The sequence below is a fragment of the Drosophila yakuba genome, chromosome 2L (assembly GCF_016746365.2).
Source record: "Drosophila yakuba strain Tai18E2 chromosome 2L, Prin_Dyak_Tai18E2_2.1, whole genome shotgun sequence".
In the NCBI taxonomy this organism is placed as follows: Eukaryota; Metazoa; Arthropoda; class Insecta; order Diptera; family Drosophilidae; genus Drosophila; species Drosophila yakuba.
In genome coordinates this window covers 4,568,552-4,594,989 of record NC_052527.2, presented here as the reverse complement: position 1 = coordinate 4,594,989, position 26,438 = coordinate 4,568,552, and the positions used below count along the sequence as shown (strand labels likewise).

Genomic DNA, 26,438 nt, shown 5'->3' with positions numbered 1-26,438 from the left:
TTCCATTTCCTCCAGTTAAACCGGCGGCTCAAAGGGTTGAGGATATCTGCGTGTCTATGGTGGGTCTGATCATTGCGCTGGTCATCACGGCTCTGCTGGCTCTTGTGGCCGTTGCCGTGGCCGTTTCCTGCTGGCTGATGGCCTACAGGAGGAGGCCCAAGACCATTGCGCCCCTGCCCCATCCCCCAGAGTTCCCCAACCCGCTGTTCTCCAATCCGGACGCAGTGCCCGAGCCAACGCCGGACTACATCTCCTAAACGTAACGTAACCATACACTGATACACAACACCTAGCTATATCTTTAGTATGTAAGAAAATCGAATGAATATGAAAAAGAAAACTTTGTGAATATTTGAAAGGCAAGTGCAAAAGGTTATGAATAATGCAAAAAAAATCAAATCGCGAAAGATAATCAAGATTGAAGATTGAAGAAAAGAAAAACAAAAGTACAGTTGTGAGCTGAAAGTATAGCCGGCTGAGAGTTGGCCGTAAAACGAAACTATGAAAGATTGAATTATTGTAAAAAGCAAAAAAGACGAAGCGAGAATCGCATGAAGAATGCACGAAAGTAATTTAGTAGCTTAAGAAAATAATTTTATTAATTGTAATAACGATTAGTATTCTCCTTCCTACTAACATGAGAATTCCGCGTAGTGTTTGTACGTTTAGCTGCCACATAAAGAGAGACCACCAACTGCCAAAAACAGATGTGAGGGAATTCACCCATAGAGAGTGCAGCTACAAACGAATTCTCGTCCTCTAACGACAACTTCTTCATTAGTCGCGAACCAATATTAATTCTGTTATATATGTATAACTAAAGACTTCCTATAAATATTTAGGGTGTGGGTAGTAGCAACGACACTTTGTATTATAGCACAGACACACGCACACACAACTGCAACTACTTCCTGTAATTTAGATACCAACTCAACTCGCCCGTTAAAATTGAAAACTGCCTTTGATTTCCAACAAGAAAAAACGAACAATGCACCCCAGAATACTCTCTAGCATAATATATGTAGGAGATCGTTGGGCCTCGGTCGATAAGATACTATTCCGCGTCAATCATCCATAACCACTGGACAATATGTCAACGATTGTCCCAGTTGGATTGTAGGCAAGCTCAAGAGTCCAAAACACACACACACACACAAACCTCGAAGAAATCAGAGCACTCTAAGCAGCTTATGGACGTGGGAACAGTTTCATCTGGATCTAGGCAGCAACTCGTTGAGGGAACATAACTATAACTGCCACTGAGGCGTCATCAGCGCACAAAAGATACTTATCTATTGCATAGGAAATACTAGGTTTGTTTTAATTTTAATCGCAACACCGACTAATGGAGGATTTGATTTTGACTACTGTAGCTCGACCACTTACTTGTACTACACTCTACTATGATTAACCATTATTTTTGTAGTTTTATAGTCAATTAATATTAAATTGTTGTGATTGTTTTTAATGCAAAAGAGATACTTCCACTAACTTACTAATATGTAGACACAAAAGTACACATCGTACTTAAAAAGGCAACGAACCAGCGCCCCTGCCCGTGTCCCGCCCCCCTTTCCATTTTCCATCGGGAACAGCACGCCTCTGTCAACGCGCCGGAAACTATGCAGCGAATTTCCGTTTCCGGCGCCCGTTTCACAGAGCATGTCTTTTCACGATGCGATGATTGCTGGTGGGATGGCGGGTTCGCAGGGCGAGGCCTGGATAATTAAATTATTAAACATGAAGTTTTAAATTAATATTATTAAACGTAAACAAAATGTATAGTCACTACTTTAAGAGGAAAGAGAATTTTCTTTATAGTAAAATACCATACAAAATAAACTCGCACTCAGACACGTACACAAAGAGACAGAATTTGTAAATAATACACAGGCAAACTCTATGGTATTTTTAGTAGCGCATTATTGTGTATAGGTTTCTGCCCCTTGACTCCCAAATCCGAACTCAATCACAGGCTAACCCTAACCCATGCCAGGCATAAAATTATTTTCTTAATTCCATAGCCCATAGAATGTACAAGCAAGTGCACAAATTTGCAACCACCTCGTTCACAATTACCACACACTTTTATTTTTCTTCACAAGAACCGCTTCAAAATCGGAACCTAAATAGAGTTACATTGAACATAGACAAAACTTTTTGCACTGGCAGCAAATATAAAAGACGAAATAATAAGAAATAAGAAAGGCTCTTATTGTAAAAAGAAAGCAATAGTTAAATTGTACTTATAACGAGAAACGAACATAATTGTAATCGCTTATTGTAAACTAATAAATAAATAAATAAATATAAAACAACAATTAAGTCGATTGCGTACGGTGGGGACTCCAATGATAATTAAATTAATTATACCGCCAGCATTCCACTTGCACTCGACTTGAATCTGGCCATTTAAGCGATTAAGCGGTCACGTATGTGGCGAAAATTGTAGCTTCTTCTTGGTGGTCAGATAATCCGAATTAATATTCCAGCATTTTGGGGGAGCGGGAACAAGCCTAACCCGTACCCGTAGTGCTTCTCAAAACTGCCCGCCACTTATAATACTGGATCCGCTCTCCGGCAGAGTGGTCGGGCCAGATATGGGTAGAGCGGCGAGATATAGCTGGCCATATACACATACTTACTATATCTATATACGAATACACATGTACATACATGTGGAGAGCGCGAGCGGATCGGGTTTGTGGTATGCCGCAGCCAGCAGCAGTCGCAAGTGCAAACGATATTCGCACATGGGGATTGGATCAGTTGACATTTGACGGCGCGCGTGTAGGCACGTTTTCGGGGCCTCCTCCATGGACTCATGGTTAATCTGTTAGGTTGTCGAAAGTGCGGCACGTAAAGTTGAGCACCTCGCTCTACACACGCACTACATTAAGTATACGCGGCGTTATCTTGATCCGCTCAATTGCCGTTGTCGGGTAATTTGATGTGCGTTGATTGTTCTATTACGTTTATTATGATTGAAATTGGCCATTGTTCGGCGGATGAATGAATGGATCTCCATGCCCCACACACAAATCTAAATTGAACTGCAGGAACAAGTGAATCAAAGTGAATGAAATTACCATTATTAGTGTCGATCCCTGTCGCTCTGATTGCCACCATTAAAGTGTGTGATTATCTATTTGGCCAAGGTGTTAAATATTTTTGTTTGTTTGATCTTTGAGTGCTGCACAGCATATAGGTAATGGCTGTTTGTTGGGGCAGCAACTGGGCAAACAAACATGTTGTATAATGGGGAATTTAGCACTGGATGGGCACAGCTTTCATTAACAAGTCGGAGTGTTAATTTGGTTTTATAGTTCAGTGCGATACAAGGGATGTGCCCGGAATAGAACATCTGTTGATGCCGCAGCTTTCTATAGACGTTTTACGACTTACAATGAGGTATAGCTGTCGTATACGGTGTCACAATGTTTCTCCCACTGTCAAACCTGAAGTAAGCAATTACCAAAACATTTCTCAGGGCTTAGCTTTCTCAGCTTCAGCAGTAAAGTGAATTGAATTCACACATCGCACCATAAGTGATTTATTGCCCGACAAAGGTAATCAATCAGGTTTTTTTTTTAGTGTGAGGGATTGAACGAAAGCCCCAAAAAGCCAACCGTTGATATTTTAAGAAGCTTACTCTACTCGTACACAGTTATGTAAATACAATTGGAATGTTTTCGAGCTCAGTTTGATCGGCTTTTATTCGTGCCTCGCGCTCTGGCAGAAAATTTACATTTTTACTACTTGAGTGTGGCTGATTTTCATATTACAACGAAACCCCCTAGCGTGCTATGATATATGATATGTGTACGGCAAGATGCGTAATTATTAATTACGGCACAGTTGAGCCAGCTCGCTGACCTTTCGTGGTCTGCTGCTGACCGGAGAGTCACTGGAGCAGATCGCGTGCCAATGACGTAGTGCCTCTTGTTCCCTCAAACAGTACGGAAACTTTCAAATTCAAAGAGCCCGATATGGGTAAAAGCGTCACTGTCAGTCGTCGAAACGAAAGCAGTCCGAGAAATGCTTTCCAAGAAGGCGACCATGAGAGGTGGGCGACGTGGTCGGGAGCAACCTTTTAGGGCCACATCGCCGATAAGATACAAATTTGTATCTGTAACGTCAAGTGCGAGTTGCCGTTCACCTGTGTGTGGCTGAAGAGCTCGAGTTGGTTTATCTGCGGCGGTGATAAAATGTAAAAAAAAAAAATGGAACAAAACTTCAGTTTGTTTGTTTATATAAACAAATACGAGAAAAAAATATATATAGTGTAGGTAAAAAGAAAAGGAAAAATCAGTCAGTTTTATGGGAGCGCAGTGAGTTGGGAAAGTGAATTCCCCAGCAAGTGATAACAATTTGCGGAGTAGGCAGACAATATTTTACTTTATTAAATGGTTAAAGAGCAACTTTCATGAAAGTAATCACCTCTATTAAAGCAAATAAAGATAACTCGTGCTGGCTTTCACATGATTTAGTTTATTTTGATTTAAAAGCTCACGCGGCCAGCAACAACAACATTGTGCAACTCAAGGTTTAAATGTGATTTAAAATTGTGTCAACCAGTACTCGCAATCGCAATCGCAGATTGCGAGCATTCAAAATGATAGATATGAAAGCGGCCCCAGCATCAGTGAACCAGTGCAAAATCCAACAACAGTCGCCGTTCAAAATGTTTTTATGATAAAGCGACAAGCAGCAACTAGCAACCTGCAACTAGCAACACATCAACTGGCAACCAGCAACTGGCAACCAGCAACACAGCTACAGCAGCCACACGAATTTCCCACAGAGAGGCCCTCCTCTCCACTCAACCTTTCCAATGGCGGACAACAAAGACGCCAGCCAGGTGCTAAGCACCACACCCGACCAGGTGGTGCTCAAGCGTGCCCCGCCCACCGGCCTAACGCCCTTGAGGCACAGCCAACTCTCTGACAGCGGAGCGGAGAGCTGCTACGAGGGCGACGAGCAGGCACGGCTCATCCGGTCGTCCTCGTCGCGGGCGCACAAGTTCATCATTATACCGGCCACGCCAGGCACACCGCCGGGAAGTGGTGCGGTAGCCGGACCACTTCCCTTCCGCCAAACCAGCTCCACCACCTCGCTGGCGGCCATGGCGGCTGCTCTGCACAAACAGCCGCCACTGCGCCAGACATCGGTCCGCACCAGACCCAATTCGGAGGTATTGCAACCAGGTCAGGTGGTGCAGGCCCATCAGCCGACGGCAGCAGGATCCACCTCCACGGTCACCTTCACCATTGACGATTGCGATGAACAAGCGGCTGCGATTCCTGAGCCGTCTTCAGCTCCAGTTGCCGTGACCATGCCCGCCATCTCACCCACGCCCGCCACCCTGACCTGCACCACCACGACCACCATGGCCGGGGATTCGGTGGCCGTCTCGCCGCTCAGCATGGAGCTGAAATCGCGCTTAGGCAGCCACCACAGCAGTATGCGCTCCGTGGTCTCAGGTTGGTGACCCTCAAAACCTCACCCATCCCATTCCTCACCAGCATATTGAGTTTCTAAGTGCGCGTATGTAATTGCTTGTACTTAATTGGTTTGCTTGAAAACGCCTCCTAATCTTTTAATTACACGAAATACTTGAACAGGCTTTCGATAATGTTGTCCTACTAATAATTAAATGTCTGCTTATAAATGCCCCAGTGTCATTCAGCGAAAGTTAGTTCAGCGAGTTCTACAAAATTAAGGTAAATTTGGGACATTACAAGCAATTTAAATTGCACAGCTTGTAATTTGTGTGAAATTATTGATTTTGTGATTGATTATATACCCTTTATCGCGATGGAAATGCAGTGATGTTCTTATGGTCATTTGATATGATAACATCATCAGATATTATCTTTCACCTGTAACTATTATAATGCGCTTATGTTTCTTAATCCCATGCAGGTTATCTTCCGGGCCTGAGCGACAGTAGCGGCAATCTGGTTGGCGGCGTATCGATGGCCACTTCCGGATTACAGGCCCCCAATCCGCTCTACATGCAACCACAGGCCTCGCTGAGCGGCAGTTCCTATCATTTCCACGACCTGGCCGGCAACCAGATCTACTCCGATGTGACCTCCGTTCGCTCGCTGGCCTCCATTGGCATTGGGTCGACGGATGGACGCAAGCTGGTCATCCGACGAGTGCCCACCACCGCTAACGAGCTCTTTGACATGGTCAATCCGCAGACGCCGCCGTAAGTGTTTATTAAAACCAAAATTCTTCGGAATCAGTAAAGTAAAGTAAGGCATTTAATTTTCAAACCTAATTATAAGTATAAAATTTGTTGGCTGTTTCTCTCTGTGTATAGTTAGGGCCATTAGCTTGACAAAGGGGCGCCGATAAAACGATCTAACAGTTGTGGCAAATTTGGCCAGCATTTGGCACCTTAGCATAGAACCACATTGTTGACCATTTGGCAAACAGGGAATTTTAACACCCTTGTGGCATCTTTGGGCGCGGGGTCCACATGATTGCCAGCGGATCACGAAACGTGCCAATCTCGCAGCAGCTATTTTTAAGCAACGTTCCTTAACGAGATCAATAGATCGGTTCGATCGGTTTTGTGATTTATCTGTTTGTGTTGGCCAGACCAATTACCACTACCCATTGTGTGCTCCATAAACACCGGGATTGCGGCCGAAACCCGGCTGAAAATTGCCGGATTTGTAGTCAGTAGCGCGTCAACCCACAAACCGATCAGTTGCCACTGCCAGTTTCCATCCAGTGCCCGCGACTCCTGCTCCACGTATCCTTGGCCTCCATGGATACCTTCACAGTTCAAAGGCTGCATTACAAGTAACTCCTGAATAAAAGTAGATTAAACCGCAGGAGAAAGCGAGAGTCGAGATGCCAAACCGCCAGGACTACGATGCCCAGTCCTCGAGGCACTCGGAGCAGTCCTTCTTCCGCTTCAACCGGGTGGCCAAAGTGTAAGAGCCCAGGGAAAAAATTCCACTTGCATAACATCTCGAATCAGGCCTTTTAATGGTGATCGTGTGATGTGTTTGCCATAAGCATTAGCGATAAAGCGCTGATTAAATTTGAATGATTGCTTGATTGTTAAGTAGACTGTTTATACACTTAGTCCACAAAGGATAGTAAATATCTGGTTTTTTATTGCCTGCCTATATATAGTGCTGCTTATAAAGTGTTGATATATCAAGAGAAGACGAAATTGCATTTTTAGACATATTATTATACATTTACTGGGCACTTTGCTGTGCAGAAAATATGATATAGATTAATTGGTCTATTATTAAAATGTATTTATCATTTAATTTTACAAAGCACCGATCCACAATGAGTATAATTTCGTTTGGCTAAACACATAAATATTATTAAAAGCGCCGTGTTGTCGACATGCGACCGCTTAACTGCATATTTTCAATATTTCCCCGATTTAATCAAAACACTCAAATGGGGGAGAAACCAACACGAACGGCTGTGGAAATCGGTGGCACCTCCACCCACACCACCAATTGCACAGCATTCAGCAGCCATCCATGACACGACAATTCCGGATCAGAGTCTAGTCACCGGCACAATGCACCGCCAGTTGACACCTCCAGTGGAATGGCCAGCCCCCACTTGGTGGGTTTGGGTCCATGTGATTACTGCAATTAAGCCATTTGACGCATCAACTAATTTAGTGTGTGTTGTGCATATATGGTTTTTTTTAAATCATCCTCCTTCTTCTTTCTCTTTTTAGACCCTTGGGGGTCGATGACGACGACAGCTACTTGGACATGTCCGATGAGACGGCGCACCTGAAGCCGCGCCAGCAGCACTGGGCCAACAAGATGCAGTTCGTCCTGGCCTGCATTGGATACTCGGTGGGTCTGGGCAACGTCTGGCGATTTCCCTACATGTGCTACAAGAGTGGCGGTGGTAAGTTCCCATATGCACAGGGCTATAAATTTAATATTTACGATAAGATTATTTTGGCGATTTTTTAGATACTATATATGAAATACTATTCTTTATTCAATTACTATTTATACTTGTTATACTTGCATAGAAACTATTTATACCCCTATCTGTGCCTGCGAAAAAGATCTCCGGTTCAATTGGGAATTAAGAAGGGGGTCAGTCGTAGGCAATTCCGAGATTTTCCGGGGAAGGCTTAGCGGAAGTGCCTCGTGAGAGTTCAGCAAGTGACTAAGAGTGCCGCCAAACAAAAAAAAACCTGCACATGCGATAAGACAGATATTGAGATAGTTACTTTGATTTCGTGCGACGGCAATGGGAAGATATGGGGGTTTAGTTTTTTGTTTTAGTTGCTCTAAAAACATTTGACAATTTTGCGCTTTAAGCGGCATTTCCGCTGAAACGTTTAAAAGTCATAAATTAAAATTTGTTTAAGCTCAGGGCAGCGGGCATAGATAATAGAGCGGTCACTGTCATCACTTGGCCGGTGTTTCTCGATCACGCGAGCTCGGAGGCCTGCGTCCATCTTCATTTGCACTTGTAGACCCGGAGCTGGGCCCCTACCTAGCTACCCCATTTCTCGAGGGGATCGGGAATGGCAATGGGGGCGTAATGAGCTGGTGTGACAGTGGAGAAACTGGCACACGACCTCCTGCTAATGACGCGTAGAATGATAGACAACAGTTTCATGCCATTTGCATTTGCTTATGTCAAATATTTATAATTAATTTAAATTATTTGCTTAGCTGCTCTCGTCCATGGCTACACGTACATGTGTAAATGATTTGCTTTTTTGTCATTACAGGTGTTTTTCTAGTACCTTATTGCATAATACTGTTCATATGCAGCATTCCGCTGCTCTTCATGGAGCTGTCCGTTGGCCAATACACCGGTCGAGGACCCATTGGGGCACTGGGTCAACTGTGTCCTCTGTTTAAGGGTGAGTGAAAGTATTAACCTCCATTTGTTATCTTTAAAATTTGATATTTATAATGCACTGGTGTACAAAAATTGCATACGGCACGTATACGTAATAATTTTTTTTATTTTATTTATTTATTTGTGCTTTATCCCTTATATATATATGTACATTTCATTAAAGCTAATGGTATAATTAGGTATTTACAGTGTTTAGCTAAGGCTTTCATCTGAAATATTTATTAATTATGTCTAGTTGACCTGTTTTAGTTTTTTGTATAACAATATTTATTATTTATTAAGGAAAACAAGGGAGAAGAAAAACCTTAATTATACGTAATAATTATCAATAAATATTACACATACAGCCTGTTGTCAAGAGCGACGTTTGTGATTTCGGATCCGTGTGAAATTCAAGAAAATTGTATATTTCTATAAATCTTATAAGCGTTTTAAGTTGTTTAAAATAATTACTATATTTTAAACTATTTGGGATCAAACCTATTGCGTCATTTGAAATTTCCAAATGCGTCATGCTTTTCATAACTTTGAAAACCCCCATGGAAACAATAGAAAGCCAGGCTTGCCCAACCACCATGACAAACATAAAAGAGAGCCCGCTGATTTGGCCAAGTATGGACTTGGCCATGGGCAAAGGTCAATCAAATATTTAGCCAGCTTGTCGAGCTCTATTTTGCGTTGTGATTTACACCAGGTAATCACAACCGTAGTGAGCCTTCTCATTCCGTGCGCTGCGATGCTCCACTTGCATACGGGCGGAAGCTAATTAGCTGGCCCATTGTGTTGTGGAGGTGGCGTGAAAACCTGAAGGCAAGCCGGGAAAATTCCCCGCTCCCCATGCCACCACATGCTGGGCTAGCACCGCATAGTACATTTAGCTATTTTTGCCGTTGCCAAACGCTTAATTACTGTCAATATTTTGCAAACAAACCACGCCCACGAAGATGCAAGCTAATAAATATTAATAACGTGTAAAACTATTTAACCAAGATTCGCGAACGACTTCGAACGGATCCAATTGTCGCCGTATGAGGCAGGCACATGGCCAATTATGCAGATGAGTGCCAGTCTAGACATGTGATTCCATACGAAACCGGTCCGACTATCATCTGGCCTAATTAAGTCTAATTTTTGTGTATGCTCAACTCATTGCAACTGGCATTGCCATAATGTTGAGCTGCATCTGGAGATCTCCGACTGATTTGGGTGTGCTGCGTTACTTATCGATGGCCTCTTTTCTGCCTCCTCAGGAGCCGGACTCGCCAGCGTGGTCGTCTCGTTCCTCATGTCCACCTACTATAGTGTCATCATAGGCTACTCCATCTACTACTTCTTCACGTCGTTTAAAACAGAGATGCCCTGGATCGACTGCAACAACAGGTGGGTTACCCATATTTCCCATTCTTATATGGCTTCTTCATATGTGGGTTTCCATCAATGACTTTCAGGTGGAACACGCCGGATTGCTGGGTGCCGCAGCGCAAGGGGATAAATGCCAGTGCACCGGACACATCTCGCACTCCTTCCGAGGAATTCTTCGAGTAATATAAAATATACTTATATAAGTAAAATCATTGTAATCTCATATTCGTAACTTTCCTTCCAAAGAAACAAGGTCCTGCAGATCAGCGGTGGCCTCGAGTATCCGGGCATGATGCGCTGGGAGCTGTTCGCCTGCCTTATCTGCGCCTGGCTGATGGTCTACTTCGCCACGTGGAAGTCGATCAAGTCGTCGGCGAAGGTGCGCTACTTCACGGCCACCTTCCCCTTCGTGCTGATCATCATCCTGATGGCGCGAGCGGTGACCCTGGACGGAGCTGCGGAGGGTCTGCGCTTCTTCTTCCGACCCAAGTGGTCGGAGCTGAAGAACGCCAATGTGTGGATCAACGCCGCCTCTCAGAACTTCAACTCGCTGGGCATCACCTTTGGATCCATGATCTCCTTTGCCAGCTACAACAAGTACAACAACAATATCCTGCGAGATACTGTGGCAGTGAGTGCGGTTAATATGATCACCAGTCTCCTGGTGGGCATCTTTGCTTTCTCTACGCTGGGCAACCTGGCGCTGGAGCAGAATACCAATGTGAGAGACGTCATCGGTGATGGACCGGGCATGATATTCGTGGTGTATCCCCAGGCGATGGCTAAGATGCCGTACGCCCAGCTCTGGGCGGTCATGTTCTTCTTTATGCTGCTCTGCCTCGGTCTGAACTCGCAGTTTGCCATCGTGGAGGTGGTGGTCACCTCCATACAGGATGGATTTCCGCGCTGGATCAAACGACACCTGGGCTATCACGAAATCGTGGTCTTGTTCGTGTGTGTCATCTCATGCCTGTTTGGAATGCCCAATATCATACAGGGTGGCATCTACTACTTCCAGCTAATGGATCACTACGCCGCCTCCGTGACAATCATGTTCCTGGCCTTCTGTCAAATGATCGCCATTGCCTGGTTCTACGGCACGGGAAGACTGTCGAAGAACGTCAAGCAAATGACCGGAAAGGCGCCATCCTTCTATTTCAGATCCTGCTGGCTGGTTCTGGGACCGTGCCTCCTCTTTGTAAGTAACCCGAGTCTTAACTATGTAGAATTAATCTAAAAGATTCGGCTTTCTGCGAATGCAGGCCATCTGGGTGTTGAGTCTGATCAACTACCACGAGCCCACCTACCACAATGGACGCTATACCTATCCAGACTGGGCCTATGGAATAGGCTGGATGTTCGCCTCCTTCTCGCTGATCTGCATACCAGGATATGCGGTTATCAACTTCCTGCGGTCCAGTGGAGACACCTTTTGGGAAGTATGTTGGACCTGGCATTTCTCTATGCCCAATTAATAATCCGATACTTAAATCCTTTTGTAGCGCATCCGGAACACGCTGAGACCAAACATCTACGAGTGCAAAATCTGCGGCGAACATCACTGCGAACACGACTTTCCGGAGCAGGAGCAGTTTATGCTGACCCAGGAACTGGCCACCGTATACAAGCCCGCGAACCCACACTTGCTCCATCTCGGCCAGAAGTATGGGTACAACGCCATGCAGGCCTCAGCCGCACATGCGGAGGCAGGAGCACCAAGTGGCCAGTAACTGTTAGGAACCTCTCCCAACAATAGCCATTTCCGAGTATTTTTAACGAATCACTTTTGTAAGTTAACTGCAGAAAGTAAAGTATTTAAATAAATTGTAGAACGAGACTACTGGATTAAGGAGGTTATTTAACTTATTATAATATCTAATATAATATATAATACATTTTGAGACAACAAACTAAAATAATTATATGACATTCCATATCAATGACTACAGCTTTTGCACATATTGATAAAGTACATCGAATTCCTCCAGCTTGGGCACGGCGTTAAAGGTACTGCGAGTGCGGCAGTACTCGGCATAGACCATGAGACTCTTGCGAGGAACGACCGGCGGACGCACGCTTAGATAGGAGTCGGTTCCGTAGTCACTGAGTGGACGCAGGGTAATGCCACGCATAATCTTGGCCAGCTCCTGATCGCGCTGAGCAACGGCTGTCTGAGCTGGCCTCGCACCTCCACTGGACAGCTTGCCCATCTGAACGTACTTCTTATAAACAGACATGCTCTGCTTGGATGGCGGATTGATGGTGCACCCATAGATTTCCTCCATCGAGGGCAGACCTGTGGCCAGTGTGGCAGCGGCTGGCTCGGTCGATTCCGTCTGGTTTGCCTCCTTCTCGGCAAAACTTGCACTTAAATCCTCGTCACTAGAGCTATCGTCGCCCTCGCTGGAACTGGAGGAATTGCTATTCATAGAACCCGTGGAACTTTGCCCTGTCATTGATGGATTTTGACGCGCTTTTCGTGATGTCTGAATTTGCCTCTGGAACGGACTGAAATTAGTGCGAAATGTGGGCATATATCGCAGTGCCAGTTGGCTGATCTCGAAAGCGATGTGTTCACTGAAGTCAGTCCACTTGAAGGACTGATGGTAGTTCGAGTAGGCATCGATCATTTCCAGACCGCTGGTGTGCACGCGAAACAGCTCCTTGACCAATTTATTGGAGTCCGCACATGAATAGGGCAGGCACTCACGAACCTTGCGACGCACCCAGTCGGTGATGGCCTTGTTATCCGCTTTTGGCACGAATGGATTGTGCATATCGTAGTCCGTTTGTAGCTCCCAAATGGGGGGACCCTCTGGTTGAGATTTAGATTAAATAATGTTCTAAATTCATAAGAGTTTATTACTCACGCTTTGTCAAACTGGGTTTGTATATGCCCAAGAACAAGTTGATGCTGTGCTGCTTCTCGGTGTCGCTGAACGTATTGCTGTAGTACCGACTGAGGGTCTGCATCACATCGCTACCCTGAGATCCCCAGGGAGCCGTCTTTCGGTATGTCTTAATTCGGTGCACCAGCTGAGACCCTCCGTACTGCAAGGCCAATGTATCGCCGTGCTCCTCGTACAGGTTTTCCAGCATCGTCACGCAATCCGAGTCGAACTCCAGTTTAGCGGATTTAACAAAACCCAGACGCTCCAGTTGATGACCCAAAGCGCACTTTCCAATGGCAAACTGGGCCGAATTGGTGCGATCCAGGCAGTCTACGCAGTTTGTGCGTACGATTCCAGTCTGCAAGCCAGGCTCACTGCCCGCCGCCTTGAAAAACATTCCCGTCATTTGGACAATACTTTCTGCGTGAATGGCTAGTTGCTCCATGACGTTGCCTCCGCTGAGGCGACTTTGTCGCGCCATATCAAAGTGGATGTGCTTCATGCGGTGCGGCGGCGGCAAGAATTGGTTGAGATAGCGGATACTGTACTCCAACTCCTTGGAAATGATCGACTCATGCTTTCGCCGCTCCCGCTTCTTCACGAGATTAAGCATAATAAGCGGCGCACCATAATGGAAGAGCAGCCGTTCGAAGTGCAGTGATGGAGTCTGCGCATATGGATCGCAAATGTCTAATTGAATCTGCGGCTTGGGCACCATTTTGCTGATATCCTGAGACCAGTGCGAAGGTATGGAACCTCGCATTTGGGTGAAGGCGCAGATTCTTTGGCCATCACTAACGATCTGTTCGGTCTCCACCTCGTTGGCCACGTCCCCTTGAAAGTTGGCTCCACGTTTAAGGAAACGAGTACCGGCGAAGCGTGAACTCCTGCGTGCTACCAGGCAAACGTTGACGTGCCGCCCAAAAATGCTGATGCAGGATTGGCTGACAAAACCATGGGTAACCTCTAAAAGCCAGTCCTTTAGCATGATGCCTTCCATGGGCTGCAGAAGGTAGGCATTCCAGACAAAGCGCTTGCGGGAATCGGTGCGGAATGCGTAATCGACGCGCTCATGCGCCTGGTCAACGTTGTTGGTTAGCGTGTTCCAATCCGGAAGGGGTTCGTCTTTGTCGAGGTCTACCTTGGCACCAACGTAGCGAGGCGCGGACTCGTTGTACTGCAGCGTGCGCGTCAGATCGTAGGAATATGAAAAGTAGAAGTTGCTACGGAGATCGATATTCTGAAACATCCGCTTGTATCGATCCTCGTGCGGATGCGGGGGACGCTGCGAGGTCACCTCGTTCACACGCACCATCACCGTGTCCTTGATGGTGTAGACCAGATGGCGGCCTATGTGGGCGCAGCATTTGCGCTTTGTCACCAGCAAGAGGTAGTAGCCCTCGAGGAAGCGCACAAATCCGAGGACCCCGTAAGCGGACGTCACCCTGGGCGAGCCCGTGAGGGAGGCGACAAAACGTCGGATTTCCAAGTTGTTGAACTCGTTGGCATTCTCCTCGATACTCAGTCGATTGTGGGCGAGTCGGTCTATGGTCAGGAGGCGAAACCGAGTCTCACGATTGTTGCTGCCCACCAAATACAGGCGCTGTGATGAAAATGTGTGTGATTAGTCAGAAGAAGCAATGTTGGTGTAAAGTTCTTACCGCACGGGTCTCATAGAGCACTACTTTCTGAATGGAGCTAATCAGGGGATTGAAAACTATATTCGGGTTATCATTGTTCATTTTTCTTTGCTTTTCCGTCACTTTTTGTTACAATTTCTCAGGCCACTCCCGTATAAACAATAAACAGCTGATCAGCTGTTGTTGGAGGTGCCCAAAATGGCCAGTGATGGGAGCGTGAGAGGACTCAATTAATTAAAATTATATTGTATTGGTACGATAAAATAAAAACCTTTTATTAAAAACATTTTATTCCATTATAGAGAATATCAAAACATGTATATTCAGTACAAACTTAATTGAATACCCTGTTATTACAATACCAATGAATGCGTAATTGTATTGTATCATTTCAGAAAATCCCTTTGGTCCTTTTCAAAGTAGTGGTCATTCGTGTACCTCGAGAATATGTCTTCCAAGTGTTTTTCTCTGCTTAAAAGTACTGGTACAGTGAGGACACTTAAAATTCCTTTCATCACTGTGTACGAGCTTGTGCTCCTTAAGGGTGCTGCTCAGCCGGAAAGTACTGGTACAGTGGGAGCAGCGAAATGGACGATCTTGTGTGTGAAGACGACTGTGTTCCTTGAGGTGCTGCTTCAGGGCAAAGGCCTTGGGGCAGTGGGGACACTGGAATGGACGTTCGCCCGTGTGAGAACGAATATGGTTTTGAAGGTGAAATTTTCTCGTAAATGTTTTCGTGCACTTGGAACACTTGAACGGCCTTTCACCGCCATGTGTGCGGATGTGACGCTGGAGATCTGAGGATTTAATGAAGGTTTTGGAGCACTGTGAACACTTATAGGGCCGCTCGCCAGTGTGTGTTCGTTCATGCGACTGCAAGGTGGACTGCTGCGCAAAGGACTTTGAGCAGTGAGAGCACTCGTAGGGTTTGGCTGAATTGTGGGTTTTCATATGCGCCTTGAGAGTGATCCTAAATCGAAAGTTCTGCGTGCAGTAGGGACAGGGAAAGGATTGTCCGTCCATGTGAGTTCTCATGTGTCTCATCCACGATCCCCTTCGCTGGTATCGCTTGGAGCATTCACGGCATTCGAATGCTACCTCCTTGCTGTCGATTTTCTCATCGTCATCATCATCAGATGCAGATCCAGACCACGCACTTTCGTCTTCCGAAATCTCCCAGTCCTCTTCTTCGATCAAGGCGCATAGGGCCTCCTCGATACCTTCATCCCGAACTCGGCAGTAGAACTGGTGGCTTTTTTCACAGCTTTGCATTATCCCATACGCGTTTTTTGCATCCTCCAAACACGGTGGACATATCATTTCCGAAAACAAATCGCCGCGTTTGACCTCAAACCCAGTGCATTGCGCGATCATCTCGGCAATGGAAACTGTGGTCTTTCGTCTGGCGTCAAATATATTGGTAAATTTACTGGAACTATCCAGGCAAACACGACATATTTTCGCCATTATCCCTGTAATTAACAATATGTATTAAGCTAAACCTTTTTAGACTTAATTCTACTCACCGGCTAATACTATATGAGCACTTTCGGTTTTTGATACTTAATAATTATGAGAGCAATCATTCATAATTTAGGAATCCTTTCCGCGTGACGAAATTAATCAAAAAGTAATGAACTTGCCTTATTCCACTATAAAAAATAATAATAAACCAAGAGTTTACATTGTTTACAATGTGCACAGTACACTGGGCACCCTGTCTTCTGCCATTCTCTAAATCGATTTATTATCGATGTTGAAAATTCAAAATATTTATCACAATAAGTTAATATTTTTGTATTTTCCTAATAACAAGTTTCATTAATTCGATTTCTTATGCTTAAGAAGGTGTTTACGCAGGCCCTTTTTTTGGCCAAATGACATTTTGCACTCAGAGCACTTGAATTCATTTTTTCTGGTGTGAGTGCGGATGTGATTCTTAAGGGTGGTACCCAAACTGAAGGACTTCGAGCAGTGGGAGCACTTGTATGGTCGCTCGCCTGTGTGGGTGCGGATGTGGTTTTGAAGAGTGAAATTCAAGGCAAAGGTCTTCGAGCAATGAGGACAGGGAAACGGTCGTTCGCCCGTGTGGCAGCGCATGTGATCCTGGAGGTGTGCCTTCCTTGAAAACGACTTTGAGCACTCCAAACACCTGTGGGGCCGTACGTCGTCGTGAGTGCGGATATGCCGCCGGAGATCAGATGATTTTACAAAGGTATTGGAGCACTGGGGACACTTGTAGGGCCTTTCGCCAGTGTGTGTTCGAATATGGGACTGCAATGTGGAATTCTGGGCAAACGACTTGGAGCAGTGGGAACAGACAAACGGTCGCTCTCCCGTGTGTGTGTTTATGTGAAACTTGAGCAGGTCCTTACGTATAAACGTCTTTAGGCAGTGATCACAAACAAAGGAGGGCTTTTTACCCAAGTGGGAGCTCATGTGTCGCAGTCTAGCAGCTTTTCGCTTGAACATTTTCGGACATTGGCGGCAGTCTAATGAGGCATCCTTCCTGTTGTTCTTCACGTCATCATCCTCGGATTCAGACGCATCCATATGGTCTTTTGAAAACTCCCAGTCCTCTTCTTCAATCAAGGTGCAAAGTGCCTCTTCGATTCCTTCGTCCCTGACTTGGCAGTAGAACTGGTAGCTCCTCTCGCAGGTCTGCCGAATCGAAAAAGCGTTTTTCGCATCCTCCAAACACGGAGGACAAATCAGTTCGGAAAACAGATCACTTCGACTTACTGGAAGCCTAGTGCACAGAGCGATCATCTCAGCTATGGAAACTCTGGTCTTTCGCCTAGCGTCAAAGATGTTTACAAGGCCATTGGGCCTTTCCAGACAAACTCGACATATCTCCTCCATTACATGCAAACTAAAGTATTTCGACCGCAACAATGTTTTTCTGTTTCTGTTGTGTTCTGCACTTTTTATGTTTCGTAAGGCACAGAACGCCCTGTTCTTCTTAAACCTGTTATCGATGACATATAATTTTAAAAACACGTTGAAACAGATTTTATTTTAACAATAGGATAAAGCAAAAAACAAATATTATTCTTTTAAAGGACTGTTTTTTAAACAAAAGTATATGCTTACATGTTTACAATTTTAACAGCTGATCAGGCAGTGCTGTTAAGCTTTTATTAATATCGATAAACTGTTATTGATGTATCGAATTATTGCTCACTTGGTAAGGATTCTTTAAAATTTAAACAAATGGAATCTGCGACGACAACTGCGGAGGGAACTTTGCTCCGAAACAAGATTCGGGGATATGCCAGGGATCAGCGTGTTGAGTGCCGCATGAAGGCGAAGGACTCCTTGCGCATCGGACTGGGACAGGTTAAGCAGGAAGTGGCGGCTCTTGAGATGGGCATCAAGGACGTTACTGGGATGGCAAGCAGGATCAAGCGGCGCAAGCACGCCACCTCCGAGGATCTGTGCCGATTGTCACTGGGGTTCCTCCAGGGCAACGACAACATCAACGCATTCGCAGCCATTCCTGGCGCCATTCAGGTCCTGGTTAAGGAACTCACTGGTAACCTCCTGCATCTCCTTCAGTTATATTTGTATACTAAAAGTGATCTCGACTTGCAGGACCTCACATTCAGCGACAGACAGATGCCGTGGAGTGCTTGTGTAACCTTTCCCTGGGCGAGGCCCATGTATCCGAAAAGATTGTCACTTTGGCGGGCAGCTACATGGTCACCTACCTCGATGGCAAGGCCGAACGCCTCAAGCGCAGTTGCCTGTGGACACTGGCCAACATTCTGGCCACATGCGATAAGGCCGGCAAGATTTTGCTGCAAATGCAACTAGTACCCAAGTTGTGGAGGCTCTACAGCGACGCCAGTGGTTGCCAAGAAGATGCGGCCATATGTCTCTCCCTGGTGGCCACCCACTGCCTGCAGCATGTGAGTGACGAGGATCGAAGCTACATTGCCCAGAACCTGCCAGAGAAGATCCCCGAGCAGCCCGCCAGAGATTACTTCATGTACATAGTGCACCAACTGGAAATCGTGAACCAGGAGCACAAGCTAGGTGCTCAACAGGCCGAATACCTGGTGCGTTTCTTTGAAGCGACCTTAGCGCCACCAGCCGACCGTCTAAGCCTGATCTATGGGGTGCGGGTAATGGCCAATTTGGTTGCCCTAGGTGACCCAAGTTTAATGGGAGCACTGGCAGACCCGCAAAACCTTGTTAAAACGCTAAACCAGCTCTTCGCATTGCAAAATCCAGATCTGAGCCTGGACTTGATGCGGCTACTCAAGAACTATTTGCAATTAAATGCAGCAGACTCCAACCTCGTATTGGATAGCTTGCAAATATACGCATAGGCTTTTTGGCTTGGAATAAGTCTTGCAAATCTCTTTATTGGTCTTAGAGTATATATAAATAAAAAGCAATGGTCTTTGAGTACATGAGAATGTAAATGAACATGGATTACCGCTAAGCAGAAGTAAATCACCAATGGAAACAGAATAAATTAAATAAATAATAAACAAATACAATACGATAAAAAACAGAGATATAGCGTAGCCAACGTGATTACTAGTTTGATTGAGCCACCTGTATTAAAAACATGACTTTTTAAAACCTAAATATCGTCCTCGAAGAGGGCGATTATTTGACGCCTTTTGGCTTCGTCTTCGGCGTTCAGTTCGTTGCCCCTGTGGACATTGTGATTGTGTACCTCCAGTTCGGAGACCGAGTCAAATACTAAATTGCACTGCCCGCAGCGTGCTGAGAAAACGGGCGCTGGCCCTTGCGAAACTGTGCCAGGAGAGACTGCGGCCCGTTGAAGTTTCTCGAGGAACGTAACCCTCTCCCTGTGCTTGTCTAGCCCGATTCCCATCGCCACCTTACCGCGAATGGGAATGGGTTTCTTCACCGTGGGCGTGCCCTGCGAATGACGGCTCTCAGAACGCTCAATGGCGTACAGCACATTGTTCTCCTCCGTGATCGGAGTCGTTGTTCTGCTGGCAAAGTCGAATAGTGGTGGTTCTTCCACTGGGCGGTGATCGGGTATTTCTATAGGAATTGGCGGCTCAGCTGACTTTTCACCGTTGGACACCTTAACCTGATGCAGCTTCTCGGCCAAAAGCGAGTCTATGGAATGTTCCTGCAGCCAGGTGCAGGTTTTGTGCAGTGCGAATATCATGCGGCGGATGAACTCGTGTGGCGAGACCATTTTTTGTCGCCTAATCTCCAGCAACTTGGTCATCTCGGTCACAAACGTGACGAACTGGAACTCGACGCAGTTGTCCAGATGCGACTGCTGCGAGTCCTCGAACATGAAGCGCTTGGAGCATGCCGGACACTTGCGCTCCTTCCACATGGGCTCCGGTATATTCACCTTAATGTCGCGCAGCTGCAACTGGTCCTGCTCCATGGGATCGTCCTCCTCGAAGTTCGTCTCGGTGTAGTTGTAACAGTTCTTGTGTTTGCGCAGCAGAGCAGCCTCCTCGTTGTCATCGCTGGAGCTTGCCACCGCATAATCGTCATCTTCATCGTCATTCTGACGACTGGTCGTTGGCAGTTCGCCATCTCGCGAGTGCCTATGCATGCTGTTGTGAGTCTGCTGCTTGTTGAACAGCACGTTTAAGTACTGGATCCTCTGCTCGTCATTTCCGTCCAGCTGGGGAGCCGCCTGATTGAGCAGCCGCTTGTGCACCTTGTCCTTGGAGGACTCCAGTTTGGTGCTGTTGTTCAGCAGAAGATTGTGCACAGGCCTCTGCTCCACATAACGCAGATCCTCCGCCGTGAACAGGGCGCTCTCCTTGTCTATCTTGTTCGCATCCGAAATGTTGACCCTCTTCTGCTGGTAGAGCTCCGCCAGCTTCAGACTCAGGGCGTTCTTGATGCACTGCTCCCGGAATGTGACGGCATGCTTGAGATAGGAGATGCACGGCGCACATATGTTGCGTGGCAGCCCGTCGTCAGTGGAGTTCTGCGTTCAGTCAAAGGAGGTATTCATAAGCCCGTCTATTTGGTTACTGGACAATGGAGTTACTTACTTTGATGCCCGTCGTCTCCTCCAGCAAAATGTTTATGGGCTTTTGCCAGTTAAGAAACTCGTTTGTGGAGCCGTGCAAGTACGTGGGAATCTTGGCGAATATCTCGTAGTCTGCGGGGCTGCTGCAGATGCGGCAGATATTGCCCCACGTCGTCATACTAATGGTAAACTTTAAACTTAATGCTAATGCCGGAAAAAATAAACAATTACAATTTTCAGCAACCGGCAAGTGTTGCTCTACCACAGAAGGTGCTAAACTCCACAGTCCATCCTCTTGCAGCAGTGATGCCCATTTGGCTATTTCAAAATGTTAAAGTATTTGTGACACACCTTAAAAACAAATTAATAAGGAATACTATAGTTTATTTAACTTAAACAATAAATATAAAAGTAAACATGCAGCTACTTTTGAAACATATTTGCATAGCTATACTTTAAAAACGCCAGTTGGCAACAATGGCAACAGTCTGTTATTGGGCTGCTCTAGCTCAGGTTGGGGGTCACACTGGTCTCCATCTGGAATTGCATAAACAAACCTCGCTACTGGAATAAAATCACAAATATGTCGTTTAATATAATGCAAAAGCTGACAATGCAGTGTCTGAAGGCGGACCAGCCGCTGATGAGTAAGGGCTGCCCTCGAACCTGTTGCAGATTCTAATCAATTCAATCCCCCGTAGCCACCGTGCGCAATGCCAGCAAGAAAACCGGCGGAAGTACGAGGAACAAGAAGGGTCATGCGAGGCCCAAACATCGCGGATGGCGCGTCCAGGATGGACACTACGTCTCCGAGGGCACCATACTGGCCACCCAGCTCACCACGCGCTTCCATCCGGGTTTGAATGTAAGTAGTGGTTGATTAAGTTTTCCAGGCTGTAATATCCGTATACTTATTCATACTAAAAGGTTGGTTTTGGACGCAACGGAACACTGTTCGCCATGGAGCACGGCAAGGTTTATGTGACCTGCGAGGCGATCGATCCCAACTGGGACCACACCTGGATTCAGCGGAACTACGCCGGCCGCCAGGACCAGACCATCTATAAGAAGTTCTTTAATGTTGTGCCCGAAAATCAGCATCAGCGATTTCGTTTAGTCGAGGAAATCTAGGTTGTTAAATACAAAATTCAAACCAAATAGAAAATAATTATATATTTGAACTTTTGGCTGTTAACAGAATCGGTATGCTAAACAGCACCTGTTAGATTAACATAGCAGTCCGATTGTTTATCAGCACTGGTTTGAGCGGAGTTATAAACCAAATATCCCAAATTTAAGGTGACTTCAGTTGATAGGGTGTTTTCAACGCTACATTTGTGTTTATTAATTTCGGTGCCTCATTTATATTAAGAGTTTAAAAACATTCCAGTCTTTTCATTTTACCACTAATCAAGCACTATGTTTCTAATAAGCCATCAAAGACATAAAACAACTGAAACCAAAATTTTATATTAAACCTTTTTTCACGAAGAAAACACTAGGTAAAATAATATGCATCCGACCATACAAAAATTTCTGTCACGGCATCCAGCTATTAAAAAGTATAAACGTATACTTTGCGTGTAATTGAGATTTATAAAGCATTTGTTAAGTTATATACTCAAAACTACATGTCAACTATTACTGATTAAATATAAATTATTAAAGTTTGAAAAGAAAAATTAAACCGCAAGCTGTAATAGTGTGCAAGTGATATTTTTCGACTCTGCAATGGTAATTAAGGGTATTTGTTTTTTAGGCCGGATGGTATTTTTTGTTATCGCCGCCGAGCGGTCACACTCCTACAACCGCAGCCAACTTCGCTTCTTTCTTTCCTACAATTTTAAAGATGGTGAGTGGACGTCGGTAAATGTGGTGCACCTAAAATGTGGTTTGTGGGCATGTAAACGATGCGGAATGAAAAGAAAAGTTAACGTTAACTGCCGCAGCTCGCCTGCCCACTGTCTACAATGTCAAAGTGAGCACAGCGACTCGAGCGAATGCTGCACGTAAACATAACCTCCAGCACGTGGGTGAAAATTATTGTGGAATGAATGGTCAATGAAAACACGTTTCTGTTCTGCTCTCCTTTACAGTCGAATATCAAGCGGAAGAAGACCAGGAAGCTGCGTGGTCATGTGAGCCACGGTCACGGCCGTATCGGCAAGCACCGCAAGCATCCCGGAGGTCGCGGTAACGCTGGTGGTATGCACCACCACCGCATCAACTTCGACAAATACCATCCTGGTTACTTCGGCAAGGTCGGTATGAGGAACTTCCATCTGCGCCGCCAGCACAAGTTCAGGCCCGAGATCAACTTGGACAAACTCTGGTCCCTGGTCGGAGCCGAGAAGTTCGCCGAGCTGGAGAAGGAGAAGAGCACCAAGGCTCCCGTCATCGACTTGGTTAAATTCGTAAGTTTCAACCGAATTCCGCACCCTGCTATGCGAACTGCTGCTGCTTTCAACATGAAGAGACACCCAAGGCGATGGGCGGACAGAATGCGACCGTACAATTGCTCTCACCGTGTAGAGGACAGCCTTTCAGATCAAAGCCAGCAGTTCCTGCAGACAATGTGCACCCTTCTGCAATCCCTGCTGTAACTCATTGTATTGATTGGTGTTTCAATCTTATTTCTCCATAGGGCTACTACAAGCTGTTGGGCCGTGGTCACCTGCCCGCCCGCCCCGTCATCGTGAAGGCCAAGTACTTCTCCAAGAAGGCTGAGGACAAGATCAAGAAGGCCGGCGGTGTGTGCTTGCTGAGCGCCTAAGTTAAGGTGAGCTTGTGTTCCTGGCATAGCCATCTTATCAATTCACAGCCGAGCTATCAAGTGCAGTACCTAATTGCCATTGTTTCCATTGCAGATTCCTTCTCTACAGAAAAAAAGCAAGTGGACTACATTCGACCATCAAAAATGTATTTGTTTTTTAATAAATTTAAAAGAAAAACAAGTATCTGCTATTCTTACAAAACGTGCTGTTTACTGAAAGGTATTGGGGCCTCATTGGCGCAAATTGTTTAGGATGGTTCGTCTTAAAATTGTATTCCTGCCAAAACATTGCCTAACATTTTTATGAAGCATGCGATATACATGTTAGTTTTTGGTTGCAAAGCAAAACAAAATACCTAACATTTTGACAAAGTTATCAATAAGAAATGGCAATAATTGAATGAGAATGTTAGAAATATTGTAAACTGTGTAAACTTTGATGTAACTAAGAAAAAGAATAATAGGTGTCAAGAAATTAAAGCTATATTAAGAGTATAACTACGTCGGTGCAGCTCATTAGTTAGTCTCCATTTTTAGCACTATTCTCGAGTAGGCTTTCTGGGCCTACGTAGCTACGGTCACACAGCGCCGACCAGAAAGCTCGCGGAAAAATTCGGAAGAAGCGGAAAAGTGCGATACGCGCGACATTGCAAAAGGCGGAAGCAGATTACGTGTAGGTCAAGGACATAGGGATGAGGGCAACCCCATCTTTGACCTTGGTTGGGGGGGGATGCGTCGACCTTGGGTCAAGGACATGACCGAACAAGAGGCATCGAATCCAGGAAGTGTCAAAGTGGGGGACGTGCCCAAGTGGGCGGGGGATGTTTGAGTAAATGTAAAGAAACTTGATTATGACCTCTGTGTTGCAGCCGCGAAACGAACTAGTTGACTTCATAATTACATAATCGGGAGCCCAGTAAGGAGAAGCGCTGCGAGATGGCCAACAAAGTGCTGCGAAAGGTGACGCACTGCGTCTTTGACATGGACGGCCTGCTACTGGGTGAGTGATGCCGTGCTTGAGTCTGCTTTATGTGTTAACTGTTTGCCGAATAGACACCGAACGCCTCTATACGGTGGCCACCGAAATGATTCTCGAGCCCTACGGCAAGGCATATCCCTTTGAGGTCAAGGAGCAGGTCATGGGCCTGCAGACGGAGCCGCTGGCCAGGTTCATGGTCGAACACTATGATCTGCCCATGTCGTGGGAGGAGTACGCCCGCCAGCAGCGCGCCAACACCGAGATCCTGATGCGGAACGCCGAGTTGATGCCAGGTACTAATCCCCGTTCTCGCTTTGCCGTCACGTTTCAGACACGGAGAGGATATACGAGGAGGTCACCCGGCAAATAGCCGCCTCCTTCGGCCGCCCGTATCCGGTGGACGTGCGATTCCGCGTAATGGGCACCACGGAGCAGCGCTCGGCGGAGATAGCCATCACCGAGTGCCAGCTGCCCATCACCACCAAAGACTTCCTCAAGCGGTACTCGCAAATGTGCCACGAGCGACTCAACAATGTTCCCCTGCTGGAAGGTTAGCACCACGACCAGAACACTAATCGGCTTTTCTCCCTATAAATACCTCTGCTTCCATTACTACCCCACTGCGAACATAGCCGTTTGTTAATCTTGTGACCCCTTCCCTTTTCAAGGTGCTGAGCGCCTTCTGCGTCACCTGCATGCCAACAAGATTCCCTTCTGCTTGGCCACCAGTTCCGGCGCCGACATGGTGGAGCTGAAGACAGCCCAGCATCGGGAGCTGTTCGGCCTGTTTAACCACAAGGTCTGCGGCTCCACAGACAAGGAGGTGGTCAACGGCAAGCCTGCGCCCGACATTTTCCTAGTGGCCGCCTCAAGATTCGGTGTGCCGCCCAAAGCGTCCGACTGCCTGGTATTCGAGGACTCGCCGAACGGAGTGACGGCGGCCAACAGCGCCGGAATGCAGGTGGTAATGGTGCCGGATCCACGCCTATCCCAGGAGAAGACCTCGCATGCCACACAGGTGCTGGGCTCCTTGGCGGACTTCAAGCCGGAGCAGTTCGGACTGCCCGCCTTCACGGATTGAGCTTAATGGCTGATGTACTTTTTGTTGCCGAGCGATGCTATTGCTGTAACTGGAAATTGATGTACCTACCAAGCAAATGAATTTAAGTGTAAAGTGTTATTCCATATACACGTATTTGTGCATATAGCATCTGGCTGTGCCTTTATTTCCGCCTAATCTACATGGTTTTCCAGCGTGAGTTCTATTTTCCAACTGCCTCTAGGTTTTTATGTATGTCAGGAGCAGCCTGGTTGGCCAGGGAGAGGGACACCTCCTTGCCGTTGCCTGTGGACATGGGAATCGATGTTGGGGAAACTTGTGGCTCTAATCATGCTCATCCACTCACCATAGCGGGCGTAGAGGCGTGGCTGAACGCCAGAGCACTCGCGCACGAGGATCGGCAGGTCGGGATTGCTTTTCTTCAGATTCGGATAGAATCTTTCCACGTATTCCCTGTGGCGAAACAATGCTTGAGGAAATTATATAACCTAATAGCGGCAAATGTGGCTTTCACCTTGCTCCTTTGGAGGTCGCTCCTTTGGGATCCAATATGATCCGCAGCTCCTTTAGTTTTGGAGTGAAGCTGGCCAACCGGGAAAGAGTGATACGCATTTTGGCACCGCTGTTTCGATTTTGAAATGTTCAAGAAGCAAGTTTATTTAAATTTCGTTCCTATACAGAGTTGCCAAACAGACTTGGGTTACATATTGGTATTATTGTTTTAAAAAACAAATTACTTTTTGGCTCAAACTAAAATAACGTCTAGCTCAGCAGAGATTCGATCCACCAATTAAATCGTTTGAATATCCTGACCTATGACACCAACCGAGGTGGTTGTCTTGGCTGGTATTT

The 26,438-nt window shown here is 46.1% G+C and overlaps 11 protein-coding genes across 39 annotated transcripts in view; 6 read left to right on the top strand and 5 right to left on the bottom strand.

The window, feature by feature from the left end:
- Positions 1–2,325, top strand: part of LOC6526840 — a 111,287-nt gene extending 108,962 nt beyond the window's left edge. For all 25 annotated transcript variants that reach the window (XM_039371141.2, XM_039371136.2, XM_039371153.1 and 22 more), the window contains one exon: positions 16–2,325. In XM_039371141.2, the coding sequence (XP_039227075.1) occupies positions 16–257 (242 nt within the window). In that variant the 3' untranslated portion in view covers positions 258–2,325. The remainder of the gene's footprint in view (positions 1–15) is intronic.
- A 448-nt stretch (positions 2,326–2,773) lies between these two features.
- Positions 2,774–12,108, top strand: LOC6526839 (sodium- and chloride-dependent GABA transporter ine). 4 transcript variants are annotated; one of them, XM_039371166.2, is made up of 10 exons: positions 2,774–2,942; positions 4,509–5,483; positions 5,926–6,217; positions 7,733–7,911; positions 8,756–8,890; positions 10,140–10,269; positions 10,338–10,430; positions 10,498–11,449; positions 11,514–11,690; positions 11,754–12,108. In XM_039371166.2, exons 2-10 carry the CDS (start codon positions 4,835–4,837, stop codon positions 11,979–11,981), a joined length of 2,835 nt encoding a protein of 944 aa, XP_039227100.1. In that variant the 5' UTR covers positions 2,774–2,942; positions 4,509–4,834; the 3' UTR covers positions 11,982–12,108. The 4 variants fall into 4 exon arrangements, with proteins under 4 accessions (XP_039227100.1, XP_002087939.1, XP_039227099.1 ...); XM_002087903.4 differs by having other exon boundaries at positions 2,774–2,952; XM_039371165.2 differs by having other exon boundaries at positions 2,774–2,952; positions 4,452–5,483.
- On the bottom strand, positions 12,036–14,961 carry LOC6526838 (polyphosphoinositide phosphatase). The gene is made up of 3 exons (XM_002087902.3): positions 14,804–14,961; positions 13,122–14,745; positions 12,036–13,066 (listed from the first exon to the last, which is right to left on the bottom strand). The coding sequence occupies exons 1-3, from the start codon at positions 14,882–14,884 to the stop codon at positions 12,195–12,197; spliced, it is 2,577 nt and encodes an 858-aa protein (XP_002087938.1). The 5' UTR covers positions 14,885–14,961; the 3' UTR covers positions 12,036–12,194.
- Positions 14,962–15,054: 93 nt separating this feature from the next.
- On the bottom strand, positions 15,055–16,499 carry LOC6526837 (oocyte zinc finger protein XlCOF6.1). Its single transcript, XM_002087901.4, has 2 exons — positions 16,309–16,499; positions 15,055–16,254 (listed from the first exon to the last, which is right to left on the bottom strand). Exon 2 carries the CDS (start codon positions 16,247–16,249, stop codon positions 15,209–15,211), a length of 1,041 nt encoding a protein of 346 aa, XP_002087937.1. The 5' UTR covers positions 16,250–16,254; positions 16,309–16,499; the 3' UTR covers positions 15,055–15,208.
- LOC6526836 (gastrula zinc finger protein XlCGF7.1) lies at positions 16,451–17,798 on the bottom strand. The gene is made up of 2 exons (XM_039371168.2): positions 17,525–17,798; positions 16,451–17,443 (listed from the first exon to the last, which is right to left on the bottom strand). Exons 1-2 carry the CDS (start codon positions 17,642–17,644, stop codon positions 16,604–16,606), a joined length of 960 nt encoding a protein of 319 aa, XP_039227102.1. The 5' UTR covers positions 17,645–17,798; the 3' UTR covers positions 16,451–16,603.
- A 136-nt stretch (positions 17,799–17,934) lies between these two features.
- On the top strand, positions 17,935–19,212 carry LOC6526835. The gene is made up of 2 exons (XM_002087899.4): positions 17,935–18,317; positions 18,377–19,212. Exons 1-2 carry the CDS (start codon positions 17,996–17,998, stop codon positions 19,114–19,116), a joined length of 1,062 nt encoding a protein of 353 aa, XP_002087935.1. The 5' UTR covers positions 17,935–17,995; the 3' UTR covers positions 19,117–19,212.
- LOC6526834 lies at positions 19,119–21,062 on the bottom strand. Its single transcript, XM_002087898.3, has 2 exons — positions 20,797–21,062; positions 19,119–20,729 (listed from the first exon to the last, which is right to left on the bottom strand). Exons 1-2 carry the CDS (start codon positions 20,950–20,952, stop codon positions 19,377–19,379), a joined length of 1,509 nt encoding a protein of 502 aa, XP_002087934.1. The 5' UTR covers positions 20,953–21,062; the 3' UTR covers positions 19,119–19,376.
- A 199-nt stretch (positions 21,063–21,261) lies between these two features.
- On the top strand, positions 21,262–22,239 carry LOC6526833 (39S ribosomal protein L27, mitochondrial). Its single transcript, XM_002087897.4, has 3 exons — positions 21,262–21,421; positions 21,476–21,639; positions 21,702–22,239. The coding sequence occupies exons 1-3, from the start codon at positions 21,358–21,360 to the stop codon at positions 21,903–21,905; spliced, it is 432 nt and encodes a 143-aa protein (XP_002087933.1). The 5' UTR covers positions 21,262–21,357; the 3' UTR covers positions 21,906–22,239.
- A 310-nt stretch (positions 22,240–22,549) lies between these two features.
- LOC6526831 (60S ribosomal protein L27a) lies at positions 22,550–23,728 on the top strand. The gene is made up of 4 exons (XM_002087896.4): positions 22,550–22,626; positions 22,871–23,188; positions 23,419–23,553; positions 23,642–23,728. The coding sequence occupies exons 1-3, from the start codon at positions 22,624–22,626 to the stop codon at positions 23,545–23,547; spliced, it is 450 nt and encodes a 149-aa protein (XP_002087932.1). The 5' UTR covers positions 22,550–22,623; the 3' UTR covers positions 23,548–23,553; positions 23,642–23,728.
- A 340-nt stretch (positions 23,729–24,068) lies between these two features.
- On the top strand, positions 24,069–25,736 carry LOC6526830 (probable pseudouridine-5'-phosphatase). 2 transcript variants are annotated; one of them, XM_002087895.3, is made up of 4 exons: positions 24,069–24,220; positions 24,417–24,547; positions 24,858–25,076; positions 25,195–25,736. In XM_002087895.3, the coding sequence occupies exons 2-4, from the start codon at positions 24,484–24,486 to the stop codon at positions 25,605–25,607; spliced, it is 696 nt and encodes a 231-aa protein (XP_002087931.2). In that variant the 5' UTR covers positions 24,069–24,220; positions 24,417–24,483; the 3' UTR covers positions 25,608–25,736. The 2 variants fall into 2 exon arrangements, with proteins under 2 accessions (XP_002087931.2, XP_015053247.1); XM_015197761.2 differs by lacking the exon at positions 24,858–25,076 and adding an exon at positions 24,601–24,819 and having other exon boundaries at positions 24,070–24,220.
- On the bottom strand, positions 25,702–26,317 carry LOC6526829 (NADH dehydrogenase [ubiquinone] 1 alpha subcomplex subunit 2). Its single transcript, XM_002087894.4, has 3 exons — positions 26,101–26,317; positions 25,933–26,039; positions 25,702–25,871 (listed from the first exon to the last, which is right to left on the bottom strand). Exons 1-3 carry the CDS (start codon positions 26,196–26,198, stop codon positions 25,789–25,791), a joined length of 288 nt encoding a protein of 95 aa, XP_002087930.1. The 5' UTR covers positions 26,199–26,317; the 3' UTR covers positions 25,702–25,788.
- Between the last annotated feature and the right edge of the window lie 121 nt (positions 26,318–26,438).

What these genes read in the sequence shown, in the direction of transcription:
- LOC6526829 (XM_002087894.4), bottom strand. Translation starts at nt 26,198, where the DNA reads ATGCGTATCACTCTTTCCCGGTTGGCCAGCTTCACTCCAAAACTAAAG. An exon ending in GCGACCTCCAAAGGAGCAAG is followed by an intron (nt 26,040 to 26,100) that starts GTGAAAGCCACA and finishes GTTTCGCCACAG; the next exon opens with GGAATACGTGGAAAGATTCT. An exon ending in ACGCCTCTACGCCCGCTATG is followed by an intron (nt 25,872 to 25,932) that starts GTGAGTGGATGA and finishes CCATGTCCACAG; the next exon opens with GCAACGGCAAGGAGGTGTCC.
- LOC6526833 (XM_002087897.4), top strand. Translation starts at nt 21,358, where the DNA reads ATGTCGTTTAATATAATGCAAAAGCTGACAATGCAGTGTCTGAAGGCG. An exon ending in GGCGGACCAGCCGCTGATGA is followed by an intron (nt 21,422 to 21,475) that starts GTAAGGGCTGCC and finishes AATCCCCCGTAG; the next exon opens with CCACCGTGCGCAATGCCAGC. An exon ending in GCTTCCATCCGGGTTTGAAT is followed by an intron (nt 21,640 to 21,701) that starts GTAAGTAGTGGT and finishes TCATACTAAAAG; the next exon opens with GTTGGTTTTGGACGCAACGG.
- LOC6526835 (XM_002087899.4), top strand. Translation starts at nt 17,996, where the DNA reads ATGGAATCTGCGACGACAACTGCGGAGGGAACTTTGCTCCGAAACAAG. An exon ending in CCTGGTTAAGGAACTCACTG is followed by an intron (nt 18,318 to 18,376) that starts GTAACCTCCTGC and finishes CTCGACTTGCAG; the next exon opens with GACCTCACATTCAGCGACAG.
- LOC6526839 (XM_039371166.2), top strand. Translation starts at nt 4,835, where the DNA reads ATGGCGGACAACAAAGACGCCAGCCAGGTGCTAAGCACCACACCCGAC. An exon ending in GTGCTACAAGAGTGGCGGTG is followed by an intron (nt 7,912 to 8,755) that starts GTAAGTTCCCAT and finishes TTGTCATTACAG; the next exon opens with GTGTTTTTCTAGTACCTTAT. An exon ending in TGGGACCGTGCCTCCTCTTT is followed by an intron (nt 11,450 to 11,513) that starts GTAAGTAACCCG and finishes CTGCGAATGCAG; the next exon opens with GCCATCTGGGTGTTGAGTCT.
- LOC6526830 (XM_002087895.3), top strand. Translation starts at nt 24,484, where the DNA reads ATGGCCAACAAAGTGCTGCGAAAGGTGACGCACTGCGTCTTTGACATG. An exon ending in CATGGACGGCCTGCTACTGG is followed by an intron (nt 24,548 to 24,857) that starts GTGAGTGATGCC and finishes GTCACGTTTCAG; the next exon opens with ACACGGAGAGGATATACGAG. An exon ending in CAATGTTCCCCTGCTGGAAG is followed by an intron (nt 25,077 to 25,194) that starts GTTAGCACCACG and finishes TCCCTTTTCAAG; the next exon opens with GTGCTGAGCGCCTTCTGCGT.
- LOC6526836 (XM_039371168.2), bottom strand. Translation starts at nt 17,644, where the DNA reads ATGGAGGAGATATGTCGAGTTTGTCTGGAAAGGCCCAATGGCCTTGTA. An exon ending in CTCTGTGCACTAGGCTTCCA is followed by an intron (nt 17,444 to 17,524) that starts GTAAGTCGAAGT and finishes TCGATTCGGCAG; the next exon opens with ACCTGCGAGAGGAGCTACCA.
- LOC6526834 (XM_002087898.3), bottom strand. Translation starts at nt 20,952, where the DNA reads ATGACGACGTGGGGCAATATCTGCCGCATCTGCAGCAGCCCCGCAGAC. An exon ending in AGGAGACGACGGGCATCAAA is followed by an intron (nt 20,730 to 20,796) that starts GTAAGTAACTCC and finishes GACTGAACGCAG; the next exon opens with AACTCCACTGACGACGGGCT.
- LOC6526837 (XM_002087901.4), bottom strand. Translation starts at nt 16,249, where the DNA reads ATGGCGAAAATATGTCGTGTTTGCCTGGATAGTTCCAGTAAATTTACC.
- LOC6526838 (XM_002087902.3), bottom strand. Translation starts at nt 14,884, where the DNA reads ATGAACAATGATAACCCGAATATAGTTTTCAATCCCCTGATTAGCTCC. An exon ending in TGCTCTATGAGACCCGTGCG is followed by an intron (nt 14,746 to 14,803) that starts GTAAGAACTTTA and finishes TTTTCATCACAG; the next exon opens with CGCCTGTATTTGGTGGGCAG. An exon ending in CAAACCCAGTTTGACAAAGC is followed by an intron (nt 13,067 to 13,121) that starts GTGAGTAATAAA and finishes AATCTCAACCAG; the next exon opens with AGGGTCCCCCCATTTGGGAG.
- LOC6526831 (XM_002087896.4), top strand. An exon ending in TCATCGACTTGGTTAAATTC is followed by an intron (nt 23,189 to 23,418) that starts GTAAGTTTCAAC and finishes ATTTCTCCATAG; the next exon opens with GGCTACTACAAGCTGTTGGG.